Source organism: Gadus chalcogrammus, chromosome 7 (assembly GCF_026213295.1).
Source record: "Gadus chalcogrammus isolate NIFS_2021 chromosome 7, NIFS_Gcha_1.0, whole genome shotgun sequence".
NCBI classification, from domain to species: Eukaryota; Metazoa; Chordata; class Actinopteri; order Gadiformes; family Gadidae; genus Gadus; species Gadus chalcogrammus.
The window spans coordinates 28,693,519-28,719,848 of NC_079418.1; the positions used below are offsets into that span (position 1 = coordinate 28,693,519).

Here is a 26,330-nt window from a genome sequence, read left to right on the forward strand (position 1 = left end):
CATTGCTGCAGAGGAGCAGGGCACAGAACAGAGCTCTAACAACAGACCCTTCCTTATCATCCTAGCTTGCTAACACACTGACCAAGGCGAGTCCCCATCACCTCAATGAACCAGCGTCTAGAGGGGAGAAACATTTCACAATCATTACATCCTGTTATTCAAATCAATTTATTCAAATCAAAATAGAAATAAGAATAATGCAGAGCAACTTTTTTAGCTTTATGCTTAGTAGGTCATTACATGTATAGATGTTTATACAGGCCAATACAATTCATTGAAGCTTATCTTTAGGCCAGTTCTATTATTTTCCAGAGTGGGCGAATGGAATCTCTGAAACAGGCCTTGATGAAGCTAACACTGAGCCTCCAGCACATTTTACCGTGGCACGGGACGGATTAGCTCTTTGAAAGCTCTTGCTTTAAGTCCGCCCAACACTAAGCATGCAATTCAAGAGTGTCAACATTCGCATGGTTGTAACAATGCTGTTTGAATAAACTTTGTTTCTATCAGAAGGAGGGAATGACAAGCATTTTGCAGCACAGCTTTCATCCCTAGTCATGGAAATGACTAGGGAAACTCATTTCTATTTCTTTGGGTGAATTACTTCACATCTTCTGTGCTTAGTTATATAGCACCCCTTTAACTGTACAAACGTTTTTGTTCCCAAGAATTAGGTGTATAGGCGTCACAAATTGCAAAAAATGCAGATTGATCTCAAATGTCAAACGTTATGGTTCGATTTAGCGGGCATGATGCCTCTAATTCAACTAGGATAAACGGGTGACTTTAGTGGCCATTCATATGCAGAAAGGCCTATATGTTAGTCCATGATGACCTTCCCCTAGTTATTCATCCCGTACCAGCCTGCGCTTTGCATGTGATGTAGGCTACGATAATTGTAGCCTAATGTATCAAAGTAGACCCTGTCCGATGCATTTGCATGCAGCACCAGTGCTCCATTCAAGGAAGCAGCTATTCAAACAGGATGTATCAGAGCAGCCACATGTTGGATCAGGTATTCCACCGACTACATACACTAAAAAGCTAACAGTTTTAGTTTTGAATTTTTTTAAATTGAAGACTTAAAACAATCGGATGCGCCAAACGGATGAGTTTGCCACGTTGCTTATGCTGTACTGGAAATTGTCATCCGATCATCTGAAGTCATCAATTCATTTCAGATTATCTTAACGTATTATCTGAATGTCATTACAGGGTGCAAGTGGCTAAGTGTTATTTGACATGTGCCTATGTTTTGTACTCTTATGTATTGGGAGAGAGTGAGGATGGTTGTGGAGAAATCCTTTCCCCAATATGACTTCCTATCCCCCTGCAGTGGTTATAGAAATGTTCCTTCTTCCCACAATCTTATTGTACACTAGAGGGATTCTGTGAGGGAGAGGTAAATGGCATGTGTGCATGCACGCACGCACACACACACACACACACACACACACACACACACCACACACACACACACACACACACACACACGCACACACACACACACACACACACGCACACACACACACACACACACACACACACACACACACACTGTATCCTGTGTACAGAGATGAGCAGGACCGCACCTTCTCTGTGAAACTGAAGCTGCTATGGGGTACCTGTGAAGGGTTGGCTTTCATTGTCTTTTCTTTCTCTCCCTGCAAGCTCTGGGCGTCTGGATATTAACATACAATGCTGCGGTGTTCATTGTTTTACGTGATCATTTGTTCCGGGTGCCAGGTACTTATAGTCGCGTAGGGTTAAGGAGATGAAGGACCTTGTACATGGAGCTCTCCCAGAATAGGCCCTACAGTCTCTCTGCTTGTTGTTGTACTGCACAAAGTTGCAGTTGTTGTCCGTGTGGCATTTGGAATTAACTTTGCCGCTTGAGTTTCCAGGACAGGTTGCTGTTTTATTTTTTATTTTTTGGGGAGTCCGACTTTTGTTTGGTTTCCTTGCTGGTGAATTACCTTCGTAACAGGTATGTGTTTTTTTTTTATGTTTTAATTTGCAAAGATTTTAATTCCTGTTGGTTTGGCATGCTTGTATTTCACTCTTAAACGGAAATAATGTTTTTTCTGTACTTTTATGAATGGATGGTTGTATTAGTTATTTTGTAATAAATGTATTAAAAATATGTATTCCCTTTATGATTAATATGTTGTATAGGCTTTTTATGCATGTAATTTTTTTCATTTTTTTCTTTTTCTAATAGTTCATAATCTTCATACGTACATTCCCTAAACACAGAAAGAAATGCATGCAAACAATATTTTGAACTGAATGTTTTTCTTCTGGCATTTTAACTTTTTCTGATTGAAAATTGTCTTGAATATTATCTTTGTGTACATAGATGTCAATCTTTGTTTTTGTCAAACCGCCAAAAAAACGAAGTAAAGCAGTACAAAGAAGCACCAGTACCGTTAGCCGACAGGCTAAACTAATCTTTTTTGAAAAGGCTAGAAATCTTTCTCCTTCTCCTTTTCTTTTCTTTTTTTTCCCCTTTCTCTAAGGAACACAAATGACTTACATAAAACACATAATACTCAAAGTATTAACCCAACCAGGAGCATTTCAGTACCCCGGATCTTTCAGCTGTTTCAGCCCGGGGAAGGGAGAAGGGAGGGGGAAACAGTCCACAACAAAAGCCAACATTATGCCCCGGCGGATCTGCGCTACATCCCACTATGAATAGAGTATTGAACAACATAACATTGGGGACTAGATTATTTTTCATCTCGCACAACCACACCGTTTGTCCCAGAGTTTTGGAGTGGTTTGTAAGCACAGGGTACAAATGAGACCTCCATGGTACCGGGTGTACAGTGCAGGTGTTTAAATCCCCAATCTCCACAATTGGACACACAATGACTTTTATAATGGAGCCTGCAGCCCCCCTCAGCTCTCTCAGACCTCCCCCCCCCCCCCCCCCCTCTCCGTCACACACACCACCAGCCAGCCAGCACTGTCCCCTTGTCAGATTGTATTGGAAGCGTCTTCCAGGGCTTGTTTGTGTATTGTTTGTCTGTGGTTTCGGGGGCCAGTGTTCCCATGACCCCTCTTGTACTCTTGAGAGAGGCTCTGCGCTGCCTTGAACCCTGTGTACTGTATGCTCTCTAACCGCCAAAAGTGGCTGAAGAGTGGAGCCCTAGAGCACGGATTGGACTGTCGGCCCCCCCCGGCGCCCCACCACCGACGCCCTCTCCACCGGGGCCCTTCTCCACCGCGGGCCCTCTCTCTCTCCGCTGCAGTGCTCATGCCGTCTCCCCCTGCTTAGCGAGGAGACGAGAGGCGCCCAGTCCATGTCAACAGGTGCATAAGCGTTTTGGAGGCTTCTAGTGAAAGATTGCAGGAAGCAGCTTTTAGGCCCTGACGAAGGGGGGACCACGCGGAGCAGAAATGTCTTTTTGTGTCCCCTGGGCTCGGAATGCCCACTATCTCTGGGGGCCAATATCAAATTCTCCCCTCATCATCCTCTCATACACATTCCGGGGTAAGGTCAGTGGGGGGGCTGTGGGAGAAAAAAAAGAACAAAACAAGACAAACATCCCAGAGTCCCCTCGCTCCGAGCCCCGCACACAAACTCCCCCGACGATCGGCCTTTTGGTGATAACATACCTAGGAGCGGGCGCAGTGAAAGCAGAGGCTTTTCTGTCACTCTCTTCTCAGTCTTATCGGAGAAGAGGCTAACACGCTTGAATCGAGGCGCTTATCGACCGGCCAGAGGAAAACCCCTGGGCCATCCAAAACCACGGGGCAGCTGCCTAATCTTCACATGAAACACAACCCCCCCCCCCCCCCAGCCCTGCCCCCCCCACACCGCCCTCCCTGACCCAACAGTGTGAGGGGTGGGAGACTCTCAAAGTCACCTCTGGGCTCGCCATCCTAGACTGAGACTGACAACAACTCTGGCCTCTCTCCTTGTTCCTGGTGCCGCTGCCAACAGCAACCGACATAGTGAACGGCAGCCATTTTGTGTCAGCATGTCAAAACAGAAGAGAATCAAAACGATGTTTCCCAGGGCGCGGACAGCGATGAGACAGTTATTGTGGGGGGAGGGTTCGTGGCGAGTTGAAGGCTAAGTTTAAGGTGGTCCTTCTACACAGAGGTCCTCACACCTCACTACATTTCTCTTTCTATGACCTCTGTTAACATCGACAGCTGCCACCGCAAACACCCGGGTGAAAGCGTTCAGACAGAATAATTCATTTAAATTCAATACTATAATTAGAGTAGAGGGTGATGGGCTTGTTTAATGTTGACTAGTCGTAGGGCCTGTCAGGTGGGCCGACATGTGAGACCCAGGATAGCGCAGATTGAATTTGCAGGAATATTCGAAAATAGAGTAAGGTGCAAGAAAGTTGAAAGCAGACGACTGGTAAGGATGATTAGATGGAGAGATAAAGAGAAAGAAACACACCAAGAAACATTTTGGTAAATGGCCTGCATTTATATAGCTCCTTTTTGTAACCAGTGACCACCCAAAGTGCTTAACAATATTGCCTAACAATCCCACATTCATGCACACATACACACACCGACGGCGGAGTCAGTCATGCAAGGCGACAGCCAGCCCGCCAGGAGCAGTTAGGGTTAGGTGTCTTGCTCAGGGACACCTTGATGCTCCGGGGATCGAACCAGCAACCTCGCGGTTACCAACCAACCTCGATCTACCATCCTGATCTACTGCCTCCCACGTTAAACGGTACGTTATAATAACCGAGTGTGAATGTGTGTGCGTGCGTCCGTGGGTGCGTGCGTGTGTGTCCAGGCGGTAGGTCAGCCTGGCAGCCATGAGGGGCCAACGTGAGGTGGTCTTGGTGAGCAGGTGTTGGCGGCCGGCGGTGTGGCTCCTGCTGTCGCTGCTGGTGTCCGTCCTGCTGGTGGCCATGAGCGTGCTGCTGCATCACGACGGTGAGTGATCTGCAGCCGCCGGGAGCCAGCTGGGGGGGGGGGGGGGGGGGGGGGGACTGAGGACTCGTTGGGTGCTTTCAGTGGTGAGTGATTGTCGGTGAGCGCTTAATTGTGCACCTTCATTTTCTCTTTGCTCTTCTATTTAGATCTTCGACTACATTTCGTTGTCACTGTACTCTGCGCTATGACAATAAAGTTGAATCTGAATCTGAATCTGAAATGCAAAAGTTAAGAAGTCTTGTGTCTTTTTTGGACGTTGACATTTAAGTTCTTCTTCATTTGAGAGGTTATGGTTGAATTGGGAGACATGTAGTCTCACACTTCAGACTTTACACTTAGAATCTAATGTCGGGTAGCAGACAAGATCGGATCTGGGTGATCAGGGCGCTGATCAACCACTTCATATTTGTTTCAACCAGTCATGTTGACGGAGGCAGGGAATGCAAGCACACTATTGGCTAACACAAACTCGGCCAGCACTAGTAGACTTTTCCCGGTGGGGAGGGAAGCTAAAACATCCTGTTCAGACACCTACGATCTTAGGAAAAGTGTTAGGGTTTCAAATCAACACCTTGTAGACTGCCACTGCCCTCATCCACTTATGCTAATTGGTTTGTCTTGGGTAGATTATCTCAGTAATTAAACAGGAAACAAGCATTAACTCCACCCCCTGGAGTTTGTGGTTTCCGGCCAAGGCTCTGTGCCGCCTCCCCCCATAAATTCTGCTAGAACATAGTAGGACTGCTGGATCACACATTAGGACAAATATTTTTGTATATCAATTGAGGGGTTCTCCATTCAATTAAGACACATGTTATCAGAATTACAAAGAAATCGAAACGCTTAATCTTTCATAGGTCGAAACACGGTCATACTTAATTCAAGGGCCTTTTTTTATCCGCGCCGTCCCAGACTACTGATCAGACAGAGGGGAGGGTGCGCGACAGGAGCTATGACGATGGCGTGTATTGGGGCATGTACAAGTGCAACTGCAAGGCCTTCTCCACCGGGCTAAAAGAACAGGTGTACCCGTAGGTGAACTCCCAGTAGGTGGCTGCCTTTGTGTGGGTAGCCTTTTGTCTGGCCCTCTGTTCCAAGAGTTAAAGGGAGATAGAGCTGTTGTTTATTTAGCTGGAACAGGGTCACTCGTTTACACATTATGGCTGATGAAGCGCTATACTGTACACTGCAACATGTTGGCTGATTCCGACAGACTGCTTGTCATTTCTGTGTCAACTCATGTTTTTGAATATTGCCATTTTGCAGGAGACGTTAAAGTAAGCCTACGAGAAGTACCCGGTATGTATCATTCAAGTTCATGTTCAACGTATTTGACCCTGTTTTAGAGTTTAGATTCTCTGCCGGAGCCCTCCCGAGTCCCGACCGATATTTCCCACCACAATCCTCGGGCCGAGTTAAGCCGGGCCTTTGATCGAGCGTTTGTGTTTTTTTTATCATTGCTTTATTGGCCTAAAATCTATGTTCATGGCATAGATTGGAGAAATCTATGCCATAAACAGAAATATTATAGGCCTATATATATTAAGCAGAGTAGGCCTAAGTAACAAATGTGAACAAGTTACATAAAGTATTAAAATACACCCATGTATTAAAAAATAATTGGGGTTGAAATCGGGCTCGGGCTCAAAATTACAGTTAATGTGTCGGGCCGGGCAGGGCTCGGACAGAACGTGCACGGGCTCGGGTCGGGTCGGGCTTGATTTTCTGGGCCCGATTAAAGCTCTACCCTGTTTTAACGGAGGTATTCAAACTGCTGTTACATTATATAGGTGTTGAGTCTCTCTCTGCCCTATATGAACAACAAAAGACTCAATGCAGTTATTCTGGGGAAAAAACACACACAGTGTTCTACTTCTGCACGTTATACATCCGGTTTCATTACCAACATTGACAATGGTGGAAGCCTGTGAATTGTCCCAGATCGTGAGTGTGATGTTCAAAAGACTGCAGCCTTTGTGACATGTGGAAACACAATACAACTGTGTGTGTGTAGCAGGCATACCCTATGCCATGCATATCTTTACCCATAAGGGACATGTAGGACATGTGCTGCACATTTGTTTTTGTCCATCAGTCAAGAATGTCATAACACCTAACCCGCTCAATATTTCAATATTTTATATTCATATATTATTTCAATGGAAGCAATTCATTAAAAATATTCATACACTTGAGACATTTCAATTCCAAGTGACATCAAAGTAAATGATTGACATGGGATATAAAATATGCTTTAAACATTAGTTTATTGTTGTTCCCCTCTAATTCTATACATGGATATGTTTATGGTTGGATCTATTTTCCAATACCATTTCATGTCCATATGCAGCAATTGTTTATATACAGTAAATAAACCCAGCGCCGCATATTCAACAGAACACATTTCTATTGTGCATCCCTCGCACATGGGCTAAATGGGCTTCCTGTTGAGATTCAGGTTCTAGAATTACAGGAAAATAGATATAGTAGATATAGAGTACAGAAAACCATGGGAGGCCAAGAACCTCCTTTCAACAAATCATTTTGACCAAACTATCCCTCTCTCTCTCTCTCGCTCTCTCTCTCTCTCTCCCTCTCCATTCTCCGCGTCCTCAGCCCTCCCTCCCTCCCCCCCGTCAGCCCATCCCGCGCAGACCCCCGCAATCCCGCGGTATGAAGGTAGGTCTGCTGCCAGCTCTGCTCCCCATGCACCTATAGCCGGCTATACCCACGTCATGACACCACACACTAATACAGACGGAACAATCAGGGTGGAGACGAGATGGGGTGAATATAAATATAAACAGGTGGTAGGACACGCTTGAGGCCACTGTAAACCAAGATCCCTTCTGCCCTTCTCCCCTTTCGTGATCGTTTATTATCCCTGCCACTCGATCCCCCTACATCAGGTCCAGTGGAGTCATATGTACGTATTTACTCTTATTGTGTAACCCACCTTAAAAGGGATTACACCCATTACTATTAGTCCGATGCTATTATTATTATGACAGTTTGATATAGACTTTCATGTCATTATTCCCAACAGAATAGCACATATATAACGTTACACAAAAGACCTTTAATAGTCTCATATCCTTTTCTTAATTTCTCCCTTTCATAACTCACACGCAGGCCCAAAATAAACCCCACCGCGTTTGATCCAACTTCCTTTTGACCGATCTTTCCCGTCATGCAAACACAACACACCCTTACCGGGCCTCCGGCGGAGGTCGTCCCACCACACCGCCGTCACACTCGTCCCCTACACTCTCCCCCCCCCCCCCCCCCCCCAAAAGTGCAACTGGTGAACGGCCAGGGCCGGTGCGAGGGCCGCGTGGAGGTGCGCTCCGGCGGCGGCGGCGGCGCCTGGGGCACCGTGTGCGACGACGACTGGGACATGGTGGACGCCAACGTGGTCTGCCGCCAGCTGGACTGCGGGCTGGCCATGGCCGTGGGCACCAGCTCCCAGTTCGGCCAGGGCTCCGGGGCCATCTGGCTGGACAACGTGGACTGCACCGGCGGCGAGACGGACCTGAGCCAGTGCGGGAGTCTGGGCTGGGCCGTGCACAACTGCTACCACTACGAGGACGTGGCCGTCTTCTGCAGAGGTGAGGCGGCGCCGTCGGGGGCTGAGGGGGAAGCCGACGGCTGGCGGGCCTGGGTGATCGTGAAAGGGGCTGAGACGCGTGTTTTCTTTGTGTGTTCTGTTAGGCAACCCGGTGATTCTTCAAGGCAGAGGCCCACAGAGGCACACCACGCCGGCCCCTGGTGTTTTGGCTTTACGTAAGTCTTAATTACATCCTCCTTGTCAGTTTTTAAGTACTTAGTTGTGTAGCCTCTTAGATGTGTTGTACATGGGAAATGGGTTAACCTAGCGATTGTTAGCGCTTGGCACTTGTTTCTATGGACATCCTTACTGTATCCTTACTGTAACAGCGATATATTGTTTCTCATTCTTCTGACAAATGTACTTATTGTAAGTCGAGTTGGATAAAAGCGTCTGCTAAATGCCCTAAATGTAAATGTAAATGTACTCTGCGTCATAACTTTGCCATCAGGATAAAGCCCACAAATCCAGGAATCCTATTCAGAAGCAGGCTCTCCCTTGCTGAACCTGATTCCTAATAGTTTTAGTTCCTTCCCAACACCTGTAGTAGAGAACCAACCCAGCACACCTTAGAGGCCTGCCTACATTCCTGGTCCATCTCTTTTGTGTGTCAGTCAGGTCATCTTTTGTTGAAGCCGTTGCTACAGTGTTCACCGTCCTCTGCCCTCCCACGGGGGTCATAAGACACCGGCACAGGACCTGGTTTTTCGAATCGGAATGGTGACGTAGTAGCCCGGTTCCCCACAGACCCTGTTCTAGAAACCACTGGGAAGGCCTTTTGTAAACCAAGGACACTTGAGAAGAAGCTATTGTCGCCGAGGGGGCTTCTTTCATGTCGGGGATGTTGTTACCAGCCAGAATTTTTACCACATCTGCTTTTTTTTTTCTTCCACGGCAACACTAAACCGTCCCGTCCTCTACTCTGGGGCACGTGTATCTGCTACAAAGGTGTGGACCTATAGAGAGAGTAATAGTATACACAGAGGTGGAATGGACCGCGCCGTTTTCACTCTCTCTCCTCCACGCCCCGCACGTGTGAAGATCATGCATTGAAGCTTACAGAACAACACGTACACACACGTTTATTAGAGGCCTGACATCACTTGATGTCCGGTGATGTCAGGCTGTACCAATACTATATATGAAACCTGGATATCCCATATTATATCCAATAGAAATCCCAGAATAAAGTTCCATATGGATCCATAGTCAAAATGAGTCCTTATATTCAATATGAATCCTAATATCCCAAAGGAATTCTAATATTCCATATGAATCCTATTATTTCATATAAACCCAGTACTCTATATACATTCCATAATTCCATATGATTGCTGTAGTAGTGCTCCATATGAATCCAGGCATATCATATAAATCCTACTTTTCCACAAGAATATCCCTAATATCAAATATGAATCCTGACACCCCAAAATGAATCCCGATATCCCACATGAACCCTGCAGCGTTCCGTTATGAATCCTATCCCCCCCCGCCCCCCCCCCCCCCCCCCCACCCCCTTCCCCTCCCGCCAGGCGACGGCGCCATCCAGCTGGTGGGGGGGCGGGACCGCTGCCAGGGCCGCGTGGAGGTGTACTACCGGGGCAGCTGGGGCACGGTGTGCGACGACGACTGGGGCCTGAAGAACGCCGAGGTGGTGTGCCGGCAGATCCAGTGCGGCCGGGCCGCGTCGGCTCTCCGCAACTCCTACTTCGGGTACGGCCGCGGAGAGATCCTCCTGGACAATGTGAACTGCACCGGCAACGAGCTCATGCTGTCGCGCTGCTACAGTCTGGGCTGGGGCACCAACAACTGCGGACACCACGAGGACGCCAGCGTCATCTGTGCCGGTAAACAAACCTCCCCACCGGATACATAAACAGAAGTTTTTTTGTACATTCAATTCAATGAATTAAAGGTGACATATTATCCCACCAGCCGTTACAAGCTCTTTGACAATCTGCCTCTTCTGACATCTCACGTGGGCGCGTCCACCTAGACGTGTGACGGATAGGTGAGCAACGTTTGCTACAGTCCGCTCGCTGGGTAGGCTGGTAGACTGATCTATGCAGCACACATCTAGGTGGAAACGGCCACTTGTGACGTCAGAAGAGGCCGATGTTGAAAACGGCTTGTAACGGCTAATCACACTCACAACTGGTGGTATTATATGTCACCTTTAAATAAATTAAGTTTGATGATGATAACTCTTCACAAACATGCTTGCATGCAATAACACTGGTGTTATTAGTGAATGTGACCCTTCTGTTTTAAAGGCTCGGGTTTGACCACTCCGCCACCGCCCGCAAACACAGAGTCGATGAACGTGTGGCCGTTGGAAGGGGGGAGGGGGTTCTTCCCCTTCACCAACCTCACGCCAGGTACCATGTTCAATAACTAAGGATGATTCAGATATGAAACGATATAACGTTGGGTGACTATGAATATAAACAGGTGGCAGGACACAGTTACTCATAGTTTACTACGAATTTACTGCTAAACCACATTAAAAAGGGGTTAAAGTCCTAACTATTATTCATAGTATTAATATCATTATTCACTCAAAACCCCTTAAAAAGCACATTTTGTCCAATCTCCATTTTCATATTTTTTTATGATGCAATACATACTTCTACAGCCTCTCGAAGAGGTAGTTATATACTGTATATCACACCGTATCTTATTTCCCCAACTCTCTACAATCTGAGCTGCAACTGGTTGACGCACACGGCAGGTTTGAGGGCCACGAGCCAATTGCATATGATGCGTTCTGCGAGGTTACAATGAATTTAATTATGAATCCTGCACTTCTGCCAAATGACCAACAGAGGGTACTATTTAACACAAGAGTTCCTCCGGCGTGCTGCAGCGCCACACGGAAAATGGTGGCGAAAAAACGAAATTACAGGACCTCACCTCATTCGCATTATGATTCCAATATATGTCCATCACCTTTCAGTAGCAAACGGAACACTGCCAGTGACTCAAACTACAGAAACCACCACGACGACTACTCAAGCACCGAGAGGTGATAACCCTTCATCCAGAGACAGTAATACCAGTGTTACATAACCTACAATTAGTTCATCACATACTCTCTCACCCCCCCCCCCCCCCCCCCTCTGTCGTAGCTCTGCGAAGGATCAGGGTGGTCAACGGCAACAGCAGCTGCGCCGGGCGGGTGGAGGTGTTCTACGCCACCATCTGGGGGACCGTGTGCGACGACGACTGGGACATGACCAACGCCCGGGTGGTGTGCCGGCAGCTGGGCTGTGGGTCGGCCATCGCCGCCAAGGGCCTGGCCTTCTACGGCTACGGCGAGGGCCCCATCCTCATGGACAACGTGGACTGCCTGGGCACCGAGCTGGACCTGGGCACCTGCTTCCACCTGGGCTGGGGTCAGCATAACTGTGGACACCACGAGGACGCCGGGGTCATCTGCGCCCGTAAGGACCAGGGGACACTCGCTGGAGCCAGAGGGTGACATGTGCATGAGGTGTACATGCATGATGTGTACATGAGGTGTACATGTACGATGTGTACATGAGGTGTACATGTACGATGTGTACATGAGGTGTACATGTATGATGTGTACATGAGGTGTACATGTACGATGTGTGCATGAGGTGTACATGCATGATGTGTACATGAGGTGTACATGTATGATGTGTACATGTACGATGTGTACATGAGGTGTACATGTACGATGTGTACATGAGGTGTACATGTATGATGTGTACATGAGGTGTGCATGTGTGATGTGTACATTAAGTGTATGTGTATGATGTGTACATGAGGTGTACATGTAAATTAAGTGTACATGTATGATGTGTACATCAAATGTACATGTATGAAGTCTATCTGTACATGTATGATGTGTACATTAAGTGTACATGTATGATGTGCACATGAGGTGTACCTGTACATGTGTACATTAAGTATACATGTATGATGTGTACATGAGGTGTACATGTACGATGTGTACATGAGGTGTACATGTACGATGTGTACATGAGGTGTACATGTACATGTATTATGTGTACATTAAGTGTACTTGTATGATGTGTACATTAAGTGTACATGTACATGTATGACGTGTACATGAGGGGTACATGTATGATGTGTACATGAGGTGTACATGTACGATGTGTACATGAGGTGTACATGTATTATGTGTACATTAAGTGTACTTGTATGATGTGTACATTAAGTGTACATGTACATGTGTGACGTGTACATTAAGTGTACATGTATGATGTGCACATGAGGTGTACCTGTACATGTGTGATGTGTACATTGAGTGTACATAAGTGTACCTGGACATGTGTGATGTGTACATAAAGCATGCATGGTTGATACACTTCGTGTACATGAAGTGTACATGACTGATGTGTACATATTCGTGCATGAGGTGTATGCATGTGATATGCATACTGTAGAACTGCAGTAGCATCAGCTGTTTGTGCAGTGTAATATTCTGTTAGGCCCCCCAAGTGTCGGTTCAGAATCGCTGACAACCCCCTAATAATATCTCGAGACATAATGGCTTACTATTGTATGTTAAATTCATAGCTTGCAAAAATATATTATTCAGATATCACGAGCAATGCCCACAGCAAGGCAAACAAGCAGTGTTGAGATTGGTTATGAAGACGGCCAGCTGCACTCAAGTCAGTCTGAAATGCATTGCAGTTCAGCGCTGTGATTCCAAGCCACAAAAACATTGCTCGACGTTGTTTTCAACCCGGGCCTTCTTTCATGATCGCCTCGCATATTATTGATTACTACTAATGATTGGATGGAGCACTTTCCTAATGCTTTTGGGAATAGTAGGTTCCTGCGCTTTACAGATAATGATCTGCCTTCTCCTGCTTCCTCCAGCTCCAAGCCTTTCTGCAACCGGACAGGACTTTGTGGCAAACAGGAGTGTCTCTAACGGCCAAACCCCCAATGAAGGTAGTTCATGACAGATATCATACTCAGATATCTTACTATATTGTATATACTCAGATATCTAACACTACACTACTGTGTAGTGTTTAAATAGACGCTTTAATCCACACTGAGGGAATTTCCCAGTGAACTGTAGATCATGTCATTGAAGGAGCTAGCCCTTGCGCATCCATAGATATATATACTGACTAGATATCGCCTGAGATGCGCTTTTCAGTGGAACGTATGCATCAAAGCCACCGCCATCTTGCCACGGGGTAACCTCCCCCCTGAATCGATGAACAACCCATGGGGCAGAGACCCTTTCCCAGTCAAAATCACTCCAAATCCGCTTATTTTTAAGCATTTAGAGTGATTTTGACTGGGAAAGACCTCTGCGCCATCGTTCTTTCATTCAGGTGGGTGGTTACCCCGAGGCAAGATAGCGGCATTGTTGACGGCATTGTCGACGCATGCTTAGCAGCCAAACGCGACATCTAGTCAGTATATATATCTATGTCGTGCGTCGTGTTCGAGGTTGCCTCAATCCCCAAAACGGTGTGCGCCGGTCGAAAGGTATTCTCCACGGACCACGGTCTGTGTGTAAACGGGCTCTCTGTGTTCTGGCCGGTCCTGAAGGCGCCGTCCGGCTGGTGGCGGGGCTGCACCAGTGCGAGGGCCGCGTGGAGGTGTTCTCCGGCAGCGAGTGGGGCACGGTGTGCGACGACGCCTGGGACATCGCCGACGCCCAGGTGGTGTGCAACCAGCTGGGCTGCGGCGAGGCCATGGCGGCCCGTCCCGAGGCCTTCTTCGGGCCCGGCGGGGGCACCATCCTCCTGGACAATCTCAAGTGCCGCGGCGACGAGGCCTCGCTCCAGGGGTGCTCCCACATAGCCTGGGACGTGCACAACTGTGACCACTCCGAGGACGCTGGGGTCACCTGCTCTATGTCCTGATTACAGCCCGAACCGCGACTGCCCGATGCTTCCCAGCACCCATCAAACCACTGTCACGACACCCAGTAACCCAGCAACCATCAACCCAGCACCCATCAACCCACTGTCACGACACCCAGTAACCCAGCACCCATCAACCCAGCACCCATCAACCCACTGTCATGACACCCACTACCCCGGACCCCATCAACCCACCATCACTACACCCAGTAACCTAGCACCCATCAACCCAGCACCCATCAACCCAGCACCCAATATCAATTCACCCCGAATCGTTCTCCTGCCACCAATCCATCCAAAGCTCAACTCCCAGTACCGGAACCCCAGCACCACCCAGCCAGCACCCTTAGAACCAGGCCCAACGCAGCCAGCACCCTTAGAACCGGGCCCAAACCACCCAGCACCTTCCACCCACACAGCACCCAACACCATCCCCCCAGCACTGTTCCATCCTGCACCCATCCACCTAGCACCCTTCCAAACAGCACCCTTCCACTCTTCCACCCCGCTGGCACCCCTCCAGCTTGTACCCACCCAGAGAGCACCCTTCAACCCTGCACCCTTCCACCCAGCACTCACCCTTTCCACCTGGCACCCTTCAACCCTGCACCCTTCCACCTGGCACCCTTCAACCCTGCACCCTTCAACCCTGCACCCCTGCACCCTTTCCACCTGGCACCCTTCAACCCTGCACCCTTCAACCCTGCACCCTTCAACCCTGCACCCTTCAACCCTGCACTCACCCTTCCACACGGCACCCAACCCACGACGGAGTATCAAACAGGACTTGTAAACATGATGTAAATAACCGCACACACAGCAGACCCGAAGACTCCGGAGAAGACCAACGAAGCAAAGTGACAGGATATAAGTACATTCTATAACTCTCTATTCCTATTAAGCACTTTATAAATAAGTCTATCTATATATATATTATATATTTAAAATGTATACACTTTTGCTACAATAGAGAAAAGGCAAAGCTCTCTTTACTGTCTCACTGTCCCTAAACCCCCACCTCCTGAAATATTAAGCCCACCACATCCCCTGGTCGGGACTCGTTTGTTTCCAGAATAAGGTTTGCTCCAGAACACCCATGAATTATTGAATCAGTAGATACAAGTCATTCTCTCTGCTCACGGAGTCCTGCTATAGGGGGGGGGCAATGAATTTACATAATTGTATCTGTTAAGACAAGGTGCATGTGACTGTAGGCAGCTTACACTTAAATATCTACGTTTCTATTCATAGCGACTGCAGCTAAGGATGGTTTGGATTGTGAAGACGTCTTCCAGGTTTTAGAAATCCTGCAGCGGTTCGTGCTTTACCCTCTCGCGAACGCCCACATTGAACAATGGCCTCTCGTCGTGCCTTTGCTTTCTCTTACACGTCCCCGGATCTCCCGTTCTTTTCAGATTCAGCCCTGTCTTTTGAATGTTGTACCACTGTTCTCTTCATTACACAATTTTATTACTAGATAGTTAACTGGATTCTTTATGCCTACAAAACAAAAAAAAGAAGAAATAAGCTTGTTAAAAAGTGATTCGGGCCTAGAAGTTGTGTTGTTATTTTCGGAGATTTATAATTTGTTTACCTGTAGGTGTACATTGTGTACACTATGTAAATGTGTATGTGTGTTCATGTGTTTATGTAGAGACAGTCTATATCCTAGCTAATGCACGGGGAGAGTACAGCAATGTGAAGTCTGAAGATTGGGATGAAACAATACTGTTCTGGTTGCGTAGAATAAAGGAGGCGCTCGGGATGGTGAAGGATTGGGAAAAATTAAAATCCTCTAAATACTAAATTGTCAAGTACGGTCCAGCCATCTGTGGCAGAACAATTCTCAGGTTTGAAAAACAAAGCTATCAACTCATGAGGCCAGATGTATGCATGACAATACCGTATGTCTGATTCCAGATTTCTCGAGTGTGCTAGAACGGTCCCACGGTTCTTTAGACAAACAGAAGAAGTTCATTGTAATGATCCAGAACAGGGTATAAATCGTTCCCTGATTGAAATCGATGAAGCAGCATTGAACAGGTGAGCCTGTATAGAAGGGGATTCATCTCTAAACTGTACATCTGTGAGCTGTACATCTGTTTAACTTGGAATAAATTTCACTCCATTTGAAACTTGGCATTTTTTTTATTTTAACTGTTTGGATGTGGAGGTATTTCTTTTCTCCAATAAACCTGCGTTTAGTTGAAAAAACTACAGCATAAGGATTGGATTATTTTGTAAATTCGCACCTGCCTGCTTAATGTTATTGCCCTGTGAGGATAATACATATCAGGGTTTAATCTATTGTATATAAATGTCTTCTTTGCTGAGGAATTCTTACATGGTTGTGTTGTGAAGAAAGAAGCAGGACACCTATGCCAACACTAGCCCCGTCTCCCTGTAGATGTTTGATTGCTCCGTGCGGAGGCTACATCCCTATGTTTCTATTCAGAGCCCAGTTGATCCAGGATCTTTCATGCATAAACACAACAGCCATTTTGCAGTCCACTGTCCGTCACCAGGGCCGACCAAGTCACCCATCCTCAGACAGCTGCTAGCTGAGGCCCAGCTGATGGGACCATCACTGTCACACCGGCTACAAACTAGCTAGCTGCCTGCCCCCACACCAGCGAGTCCTCCAACTCAGTAAAGTCATCTATGGAACTGACTGTTCGTCAAATGCAGGTACAACTCAAAGTGAATAGACCGTTGTATTTAGGTACTACCGATAACCGTGTATTGTAACGTTTGTTACCTCTGAACTGGAAGGAGTCGCGCCCACACGGTGAGGCGTTCTTCTGTGGTGGGCCACACACACACACACACACACACATACACACTTCTGGGTTCCCGAGCAGCAGGGCGTGTTATGACGTCACTCCGCCAGGCCACACCCTTTCTGGGTGGTGACTAGAGCCGGGGAAAGGGTTCGGAGGGGGAGGGGTGTCCCGTCGGCAGGCGCAGACAGCAGGCAGCAGCTGCAGAGAGAGGACCTGGTGCCATTACTCTGCATTACAAAGATATATAAAAAAAAAGACATACTGCGATTTTGATTTGGAAAAAAGACCACGGTCCGTTCAAGTAAGCTAAAATGGTAGACCGTGAGCAGCTGGTGCAGAAAGCAAGGCTCGCCGAGCAGGCTGAGAGATATGATGATATGGCAGCTGCCATGAAATCGGTAAGCAGAATACCTCTGTAATCATATTTTTCATTACATTTATATTTTAATTTGAATGATACTGACACTTTTTTTGTCTGTTTTAAATGTGGGCTCGTGTTAAACCAGCGGGGCATATTGTAGGCGTATCCCCTTATTGGCTGTTGGACCCAGGAATCAGCCTCCGCGGGAGAACATAGGGATTTAATCGGTTAAATCGTACGATTTTGGTGTATTAAACTTATGATTAAAGATGGCAATTATCATAAAGCCATTACTTTAAACACGAGATGAGACGTTGAATCTTTGATTTAGGGAACTTAAATTGAGGCCGACCAAGCCTATATGGGACGATACCATCCTCGGATTGGAATTGCATCCACCCTTTGTTGAAACCTTAGTATGTCTTATATACATGTTGTTTAACAGTTATTAACGTGCACTGTCCTCCTAACTGGACGTCTGCTGGTCCGGCTGTGTGAACGGCATATGCGGTCCGTCTGATCTTGGGGCGGTGCCTTCCACCATGCAGGCGCTCGCGCTCAGCGGTCAGACTGCCCGGCCGTTCAATGATCAGGGTGGAGAAAATGTGGTGTAAAGAAAGAAAAGCAACCAATCATGACATGATTTAAACAATCTAAACTATCTCGCGAGTTGGACACCTTGAACGAAAGGGTCGTTCCATCCTGAAGCCCAGTTTCTCGAGCCGGTAACGACACCACGATGCGCATACGTGCAGACCCAGAGGACGAGGCGAGCGCTATTCGTGATAGAGGAGTGACATCGTCGATCGTGGTGATAGTCGTGACTCTTGCTCCGGTTTCGATGATGCCATTTTCTAGATGTATAGTATAGATATATCCGGGCCGCCTGTTGTCTTTGAGTAAGTAGTGTATTATCGCAGTTGCAATGCAATGCAACTGCATTCAGCTGCATCTCTGAAGGTTGATGCGATCGATTCGCGCAAAATCAGTGTGTGTGAAGGCGCAGCCGGATCAGTTTCAAAGGAGACACGGGTTAAAAAAAAGTGACTCCAACGATTCTACCCGGTTGTCATGCAACGGATTCGAAACGTAACGGGTTGTGCCATAGATGCAGGGTGATGTCGCCTATAAGAGTAGCCCACACTAAACCCCATCCCCGACCTCGCTCGGCACTACGGCAGGCTCTCGTATACGAGGCGTGTCGCAGCATCTGCCAAGATGCAGTAAGCCCACCCGTAGTGCACCATTCCATCCCTAACATATCGCCACCCTTTCAAACACCCTTCTATGTGACATCATCCCTTTATCTACCGCAAGGCCCGATATCCAGCTGCCGGGCTGTTAGGGATATAAATGTGTAGGTTACTGTAACCCACTTAAGGCCCGGGGCAGCATCCATAGGTGCTTTTGTGCAATGGACCACTGTTGATGGACCACGTGACACCTATCCATACACTGCAGATTTATTTTTCTTGTGTGATCATGGACGGGTCGGGATGAGAGCGTGGTCACCTGCTGGGACTCGAGCGATTACACACTGTGATGCAGCGTTTAACCAGCGAGCTGGCTACGTTTGGTTGAGTCTCGGTGTTGCAGCTAATCGGTGTGTTTAAAGCGGGCTGAGCTATGGCCTCAAAGCACCGCGGACCAGGTGGTGCCGGTGTCAGGGGGCTTGGCTCCGCCCCCTCGGATTTGTGCCGAGTCAGAGAGGGTAGCAGCTCGTGGGCCAGCCAGTCTCTCTGCAGCAGTGGCCAGCGGGGTGTGTCTGCCGCCTCGCCCATTAGTTAAGGGGAATCCCTCGCCATAATGCCATACTGCAGACTCTACTCGCTACGACGGGCAGATCAACGCAATAGTACAGGATGGCGAGATAATAGAGAACGTGGAATTATAGTTGAATCATACGAATCATCAGGACGATAATCAGCCACGCTTTGTATTTGATGGATGGATAAATGTGTAGCGGCTGCTTCCTCGTTTCCGGTAGCTGGAGAGACCACTTAATATAAGCAAGGGCAATTTAATCTATTGAATTATTCATTCACATAACCTCACGTCGTTTTTTATCTAATTTTCGTTACAGCACACACCACCATTAAAGTATAGTCCTATGTTATAGACTCTGCTGATACAGTTTATGACGTGTATGAACCTTTAGATGGAGGATCATTTGAGTTAGATCGGCAGGTTTTTTACTCATGATGGAGGGGATCTTAAACACGGGGAATTACACTGTTTTTCCCAGCATCACCACTGCGTCTGGAAGTAGCCTACATAGAACCTACACAATGTTCTGGAAAAGTGGAGTTGTGGTTGGGGTTGGGCTAAATAAGTGTTGGGTGCTATGGTAATATATACCAGTCATGATGTAGCTGTGTGGAGTAGCGCTCCCTTTCAGTAGGCCCTACATTCAGTCCGATTTCCAAGAGAATCGGACCGTCTATCTATCTCTCTCTCTCTCTCTCTCTCTCTCTCTCTCTCTCTCTCTCTCTCTCTCTCTCTCTCTCTCTCTCTCTCTCTCTCTCTCTCTCTCTCTCTCTCTCTCTCTCTCTCTCTCTGTCTCTCTTTCTCTGTCTCTCTTTCTCTGTCTGTCTGTCTGTCTGTCTGTCTGTCTGTCTGTCTCTCTCTGTCTGTCTGTCTGTCTGTCTGTCTGTCTGTCTGTCTGTCTGTCTGTCTGTCTGTCTGTCTGTGTCTCTGTCTCTGTAAAATGTCCAAATGTGCATCCTCTTGGGATTGGTTCCAGTTCAGTACGACAGTATTGATAGAGTCGTTCGGTGTAGTACTATTCACTCTGGATGTTGCTTCATGAAGAGAGGCTCACTTTCTCTGTCTGCCCTTCATGCTAACAGAGAAGCTAACGGCTCTCCTCGGCTATAGGACTCTTCCCCTCAGCCCAGCAGCCGTAGAGCTCTGCACATCCTTTCAATTCCTCTTGAGTGACACACATCTCCTGTTGGTTTTATATTTAGAACAAGACAGCATCCCTAACCGGAAAGGAACATCACCGAGTGATCACAGCTGCATGAGTTTTGTTTAATACATGCTCTCTCTCTGTCAATCTCTCTCTCTCTCTCTCTCTCTCTCTCTCGCTCTCTCTCTCTCTCTCTCTCTCTCTCTCTCTCTCTCTCTTCTCTCTCTCTCTCTCTCTCTCTCTCTCTCTCTCGCTCTCTCTCTCTCTCTCTCTCTCTCTCTCTCTCTCTCTCGCTCTCTCGCTCTCTCGCTCTCTGTCTCTCTCTCTCTCTTAAGGCCTTTTTATGGTCCCAAGTTCCCGCAATGCAATGACCATGCGGACGCTTCCACACAGTCGTGAAGGTTTACGGGTCTGCGTCGGGTTTTAGTAAACGGACCAATCACAGCCCTTGCTGCTGTGTTGCCTCGGAGGGGGTAGGCTACGAATTTTGGGGAGGCGCACATCAGGCCCTTGCGGTGGACGCAAGGAGGGTCCGTAAGGACGTCACGGGTCCGTAACCCCCTTGCGTTGCGTGACCCTGGAACCATAAAGAGCCCTTTACCCCGTCTCTCTCTCTCTCTCTCTCTCTCTCTCTCACTCTCTCTCTCTCTCTCTCTCTCTCTCTCACTCTCTGTGTTTCTGCCCTCTCTCCATCTCTCTCTTCTACACCCCTGACAGCTCTCTCTCTCTCTCTCGCTCACTCTCTCTTAATCTCTCTGGTACACGTACACCCCTCAGATCTCATCTCTCTCTCTCTCTCTCTCGTACTCCCTTACAGCTCACTCTATCTCTCTCTGTCTCGTACACTCCTTACATCTCACTCTCTCTATCTCTCTCTCTCTCTCGTACTCCCTTACATCTCACTCTCTCTATCTCTCTCTCTCTCTCGTACTCCCTTACAGCTCACTCTCTCTATCTCTCTCGTACTCCCTTACAGCTCACTCTCTCTAGCTCTCTCTCGTACTCCCTTACAGCTCACTCTCTTCTCCTCCTCCTCCTCCTCCTCCTCTCCCTCCCACATCCTCCCCTCTCTCCCCTAAAACCCTTTTTCTCGCTGTTTTTCTCTCCCTCTCTCTTACTTTCTCCCCCCCCCCCCCCCCCAACGCGTGTGGCTGGTGACGTCAGTATAGAGCGCACGCTGTGATCGGAAGGAGGGGGGGGGGGTGCATTGTGAGGACGTGATGAAGAGGATGGTGAGGATGTGAGGAAGAGGAGGGGGAGGATGTGAGAAAGAGGATGGGGTGGACGTAAGGAAGACGATGTGAGGAAGAGGAGGCAGAGGATGTCTGGATGTCAGGAAGAGGAAGGTGAGGAGGGTGAGGATGTGAGGAAGAGGATGCGAGGAGCAAAGGGGAGGGAGGGGTCGACCGCAGGGATCATCGGGGAGTGGATTAAAAACTCTGTTAAGATAGCCCTCCCCCCCTACAACCACCCCGAGCGGCCAGCCAATCAGATCGCCCCGGCCGCTCACTGGACTCGCCCGTGGACATCAGTCACGGCAGCGAGCGACGGCGCGCGAGAGCGAGCGGGACAGAGACGGGGAACGGGTCGGTCCTTCGTGGTGTGCGGACCTCGACGCGCGGCGAGTACGAGGGACGAGAGAGGGCGGGCGTGATGGATGAGATCCACTAGGGGGGGGGACAGAGCCCCATTGTGTCGTCGTCCCCCCGTCCCCCCCAGCCCACACAAACACACACACACGCACACATGCACACGCACACACACAACCAACCACAACCCCCCCCCCCCCCGCCCACACACACACACACACACACACACACACACACACACACACACACAGACACACACACACACACACACACACACATACACACACACACACACACACACACACACACATACACACACATACACACACACACACACACACACACACACACCACACACACACACACACACACACACACACACACACACACACACACACACACACACACACACACACACACACACACACACACACACACACACACACACCCCGTACTGCGGCTTCCGCCTGGCCCTCACTGCGCGCCCGGGGGAAACAAAGAGAGCCAGCCATGTTTTGACAGAGAGTTGTGTAGGACTTGTTTTTCTGACCTCCGTGAACGCTACGGCAGTGACCTCATCGCTGTGCTGTAGTCGGGGCGGGTCACCCGGAGGCCAAGGTATTCACCCGGCCTCTCTGCGCCCGTCAGATCGGGACCAGGGTTCAGGCTCGGAGCGCTGATGACCGAACCGCTCTCACTCACGCACTCGTCGTTGCGCAAACTGTGGTTTGGCCCTTTCTTATCTCTTTACTTTACAGTCTGCCAAACAGGGAACGTTTATCGCCCGTTGTAAAAAAGGTGCAATCGTTCATAAAGCAACGGCCCCCAGGGGGGAAGTTGTCTCGACCGGCCTGACCGCTTGTCTCTGTGGTTTTGTCTGTCTTTCTTATCATCTGAGGCGGTGGCGCTGTTGTTTTTTTTGTGCATTTGTTTCCTTGTGCAATGACCTCATACAAAGGCGTGAATAGGTGACCGTTTAGAAGTCCAATGTACAGAATAGTCTGGAACGAGTGAGATATGGATACTGCTGGTTTCCTGGAGTCGGCTGTTATCTCCCTGTGCTCTCGCCCTCCCACTCCCTGCCCCTCCTTTACCTGCCTCCCCTCCCTCCCTCCCTCCCTCCCTCCCTCCCTCCCTCCCTCCCTATCACTACTGTTCCTTAACCTGCCCTCCCCCCTGCCCCCCTCTCTCTCCCCTTCCCTCCCTCCCCTCCTCTGCCTCTGCCTCCTCTTCCTTTACCTGCCTCCCCCCCCCCTTCCTTAGCTTAGCCGCCTCTCCCCCAGCCTGTAGTGGTTTAACGCCAGTGTCCCCAGTACAGATCGTCTGTAGCTCGGCGGCCTCTAAAAAGAAAAGGAAAAAAAGAAAAACAAAGCAGATTTTGCTGTCTCCATGGAAACAGCAGATTGCATGATATATTGCTCTTTGTCTCCCCCCCCCCCCCCCCCCCCCCCCCCCCCCCCCCCCCCCCCCCCCCCCATCTCCGAGCTCTTCCCAGCTCCCTCCCTGTTCCAGCGCTGGTAATCTGGTGAGCCTGATTCAGGTGGAGGAGAACTCGGTTAGAAAAGACGTTGCTTTGGTAGATTGTATTGATTGTAAAGCAATGAAGACGAAAGCCTGGGCACATATAAGTGCTGGATAAAAACAGCCACATCAAATCGCCTAGGTGTCTCTGTACCAAACGTGACAAACGTTGTCTTCTGAACAGCCTCGTGGCCACTGAGTCGAGGGTTAGAGTGTCTTTGTGCCTTTTTGCCCTGGGTCTCCACGACACAGCATTTGCCCTGCAGTCTGTACTTATACATTCACAATCTGGGCCTTTCTCAGCTTGTAAACTACGCTATGACCCCGGCCTTTCTTATCACACATTGTTTGCTGAGTAATGAGGTGCCACTACCTCGTGAACATATACTGGAAGAATTGTGTAACCCCTACTGTATGATTGGGTATGGAGGGAGATATTTAGCTTGGCACTCCACCAAAAAAGCGAGACGAAATGACAGGATATACCGGAGGAAGTGCACCTAATCGCCTGGGCCGTTCAGCTTCGGTGTAGACCGCTGAAATAACATTCATGCATTTCGGCAATCGTACGTTTTGGACTTCCGACAAGAACGGGTGTTTTTCTTCTTATCCTGACTGGTAATAATGATGTGATCTGAGAGGTGTGAGGGATAGAGCACCAACCCTGGCAGGACTTGGAGTTTTAACAGATTTGTAACTTAACAAAAATAACCGTCCTGTCTTTATTTATGTCAAGCGTAGTAAAAAAAAAAAATCAGCCAAAGCAGACCTACGACATTTCTTCCGATGTTTAAAAATACATACTTTCAATTATACTTCAGCCAGACAGAATGACTAGATTAGTGAAAGGTATTGTGCCTTGTCAGCCTCTTGCTTTTGGTTGATTTGTCGGTCAGTGTGACGACAAATCAAGGTGCAGCCACTATAGTTCCGGTGTGGTGCATAGGGTCCTCTGGCCAGCCCCCGACTCAGAAAGAAACCCAAACTGAACCAAACAACACATGCTTTCAGAGCGCTGGGGGGGGGGGGGCAGGGGTGACCTCTGAGGAGGATGATGTCATGCTGTCGCATAGAGGCGGACTCACCCTGCTGGGGGCAGCTGGCGAGTTGTCCGAGGGGGTAGAAATGAAGATTACACCTTTTCATTTGATCAGAGCGTGTCCAGGCATCACTGAGACGCTTGAGGATGAGAGAACAATCCACGATCAATCTTTGCGGCTGTTTTTAGTTTTGGATGGTATATGGGAAAAGTGTGATGATAATAGAGCCTAATTGCGCTTTCTCTTCAAAGAAATTCAAAATGGCGGCATTGGCTTTGTAAATCAGCTTCAGATTCAGATTCAACATTATTGTCATTGTGCAGAATACAAGTACAGCGTCAACGAAATGTATTTGGAGATCTAAATAGAAGTGCAATACAGCAATTAAGGTGCAGTTTGAATATATGTAATTGTCAAAATCAACAGTAATATTGCCGAAGCACCAAAAAAGAACGGCAAGAAACAACGACATAAAACTGTCAACAACCCAAAACACAACAACAATAACGACTCAAAAAACAAAATGTCTGCCGCGTGTCTTCCCCCCCCCCCCCCCCCCCCCCCCCCGCAGGTGACGGAGCTGAACGAGGCGCTGTCCAACGAGGAGAGGAACCTGCTGTCGGTGGCCTACAAGAACGTGGTGGGGGCCCGGAGGTCCTCCTGGAGGGTGATCTCCAGCATCGAGCAGAAGACGTCGGCCGACGGCAACGAGAAGAAGATCGAGATGGTGCGCGCCTACCGGGAAAAGATCGAGAAGGAGCTGGAGGCCGTGTGCCAGGACGTCCTCAACCTCCTCGACAACTTCCTGATCAAGAACTGCAACGAGACGCAGCACGAGAGCAAGGTGTTCTACCTGAAGATGAAGGGCGACTACTACCGCTACCTGGCCGAGGTGGCCACGGGCGAGAAGCGGGCGGCGGTGGTGGAGTCGTCCGAGAAGTCGTACAGCGAGGCGCACGAGATCAGCAAGGAGCACATGCAGCCCACCCACCCCATCCGGCTGGGGCTGGCGCTCAACTACTCGGTGTTCTACTACGAGATCCAGAACGCGCCGGAGCAGGCGTGCCACCTGGCCAAGACGGCCTTCGACGACGCCATCGCCGAGCTGGACACCCTGAACGAGGACTCCTACAAAGACTCTACGCTCATCATGCAGCTGCTCCGGGACAACCTGACTCTGTGGACCAGCGACCAGCAGGACGACGAGGCCGGCGAGGGCAACAACTAGACCCCCCCCCCCCCCCCCAAAAAAAAAATAAGGAAGACCCCCCTTACCACCCTGAAGATTACGAGCCCCCCCCCCCCCCCCCCCCGAGTTCCCAACCCAACACCACCTACCACCTATCCCTACCCTACCCCTTACCCCTCCGACGCCTCACTCTGCCAAACACACACACACACACACATACACACAACACACAACACAAAACACGCGTGCACACAAATGACGACAAAATCAACAAAAAGGTAATTAGGGTAATAATCCAAAAACACGTTCTTAGGAGTTTCTAAAAGTCGGGGTGTCTTCTGCCGGATTGCGCCGATGTGGCGACGGTTCTTTATTTTTACACAATTTACAAGTGAAAATCGAAACAGTAGGGTGCAGGGCGGGCAATTGTAGTTTGTGGAATTACCTGCAATTAACAAACACCTAACGATTAGTTAGCTAGAATGTGAGCCTTCTTCGATAGCCGCCGCGACATTTGCCAAAGT

The 26,330-nt window shown here is 48.7% G+C and overlaps 2 protein-coding genes across 2 annotated transcripts; both read left to right on the plus strand.

The window, feature by feature from the left end:
• Positions 1-4,790: 4,790 nt before the first annotated feature.
• On the plus strand, positions 4,791-14,412 carry LOC130386107 (scavenger receptor cysteine-rich domain-containing group B protein). The gene is made up of 10 exons (XM_056594886.1): positions 4,791-4,920; positions 7,561-7,599; positions 8,217-8,528; positions 8,632-8,703; positions 10,060-10,374; positions 10,801-10,905; positions 11,484-11,552; positions 11,656-11,970; positions 13,406-13,480; positions 14,096-14,412. Exons 1-10 carry the CDS (start codon positions 4,800-4,802, stop codon positions 14,410-14,412), a joined length of 1,740 nt encoding a protein of 579 aa, XP_056450861.1. The 5' UTR covers positions 4,791-4,799.
• A 2,948-nt stretch (positions 14,413-17,360) lies between these two features.
• ywhag1 (3-monooxygenase/tryptophan 5-monooxygenase activation protein, gamma polypeptide 1) lies at positions 17,361-25,845 on the plus strand. Its single transcript, XM_056595095.1, has 2 exons — positions 17,361-17,593; positions 25,189-25,845. Exons 1-2 carry the CDS (start codon positions 17,507-17,509, stop codon positions 25,843-25,845), a joined length of 744 nt encoding a protein of 247 aa, XP_056451070.1. The 5' UTR covers positions 17,361-17,506.
• Positions 25,846-26,330: the final 485 nt, after the last annotated feature.

Bases quoted from the DNA above. Each gene is read 5' to 3' on its own strand.
- ywhag1 (XM_056595095.1), top strand. From the start codon at position 17,507: ATGGTAGACCGTGAGCAGCTGGTGCAGAAAGCAAGGCTCGCCGAGCAG. The intron at 17,594-25,188 runs GTAAGCAGAATA...CCCCCCCCGCAG, and splicing joins TGGCAGCTGCCATGAAATCG to GTGACGGAGCTGAACGAGGC.
- LOC130386107 (XM_056594886.1), top strand. From the start codon at position 4,800: ATGAGGGGCCAACGTGAGGTGGTCTTGGTGAGCAGGTGTTGGCGGCCG. The intron at 4,921-7,560 runs GTGAGTGATCTG...CCCCCCCGTCAG, and splicing joins CGTGCTGCTGCATCACGACG to CCCATCCCGCGCAGACCCCC. The intron at 10,375-10,800 runs GTAAACAAACCT...TCTGTTTTAAAG, and splicing joins CGCCAGCGTCATCTGTGCCG to GCTCGGGTTTGACCACTCCG.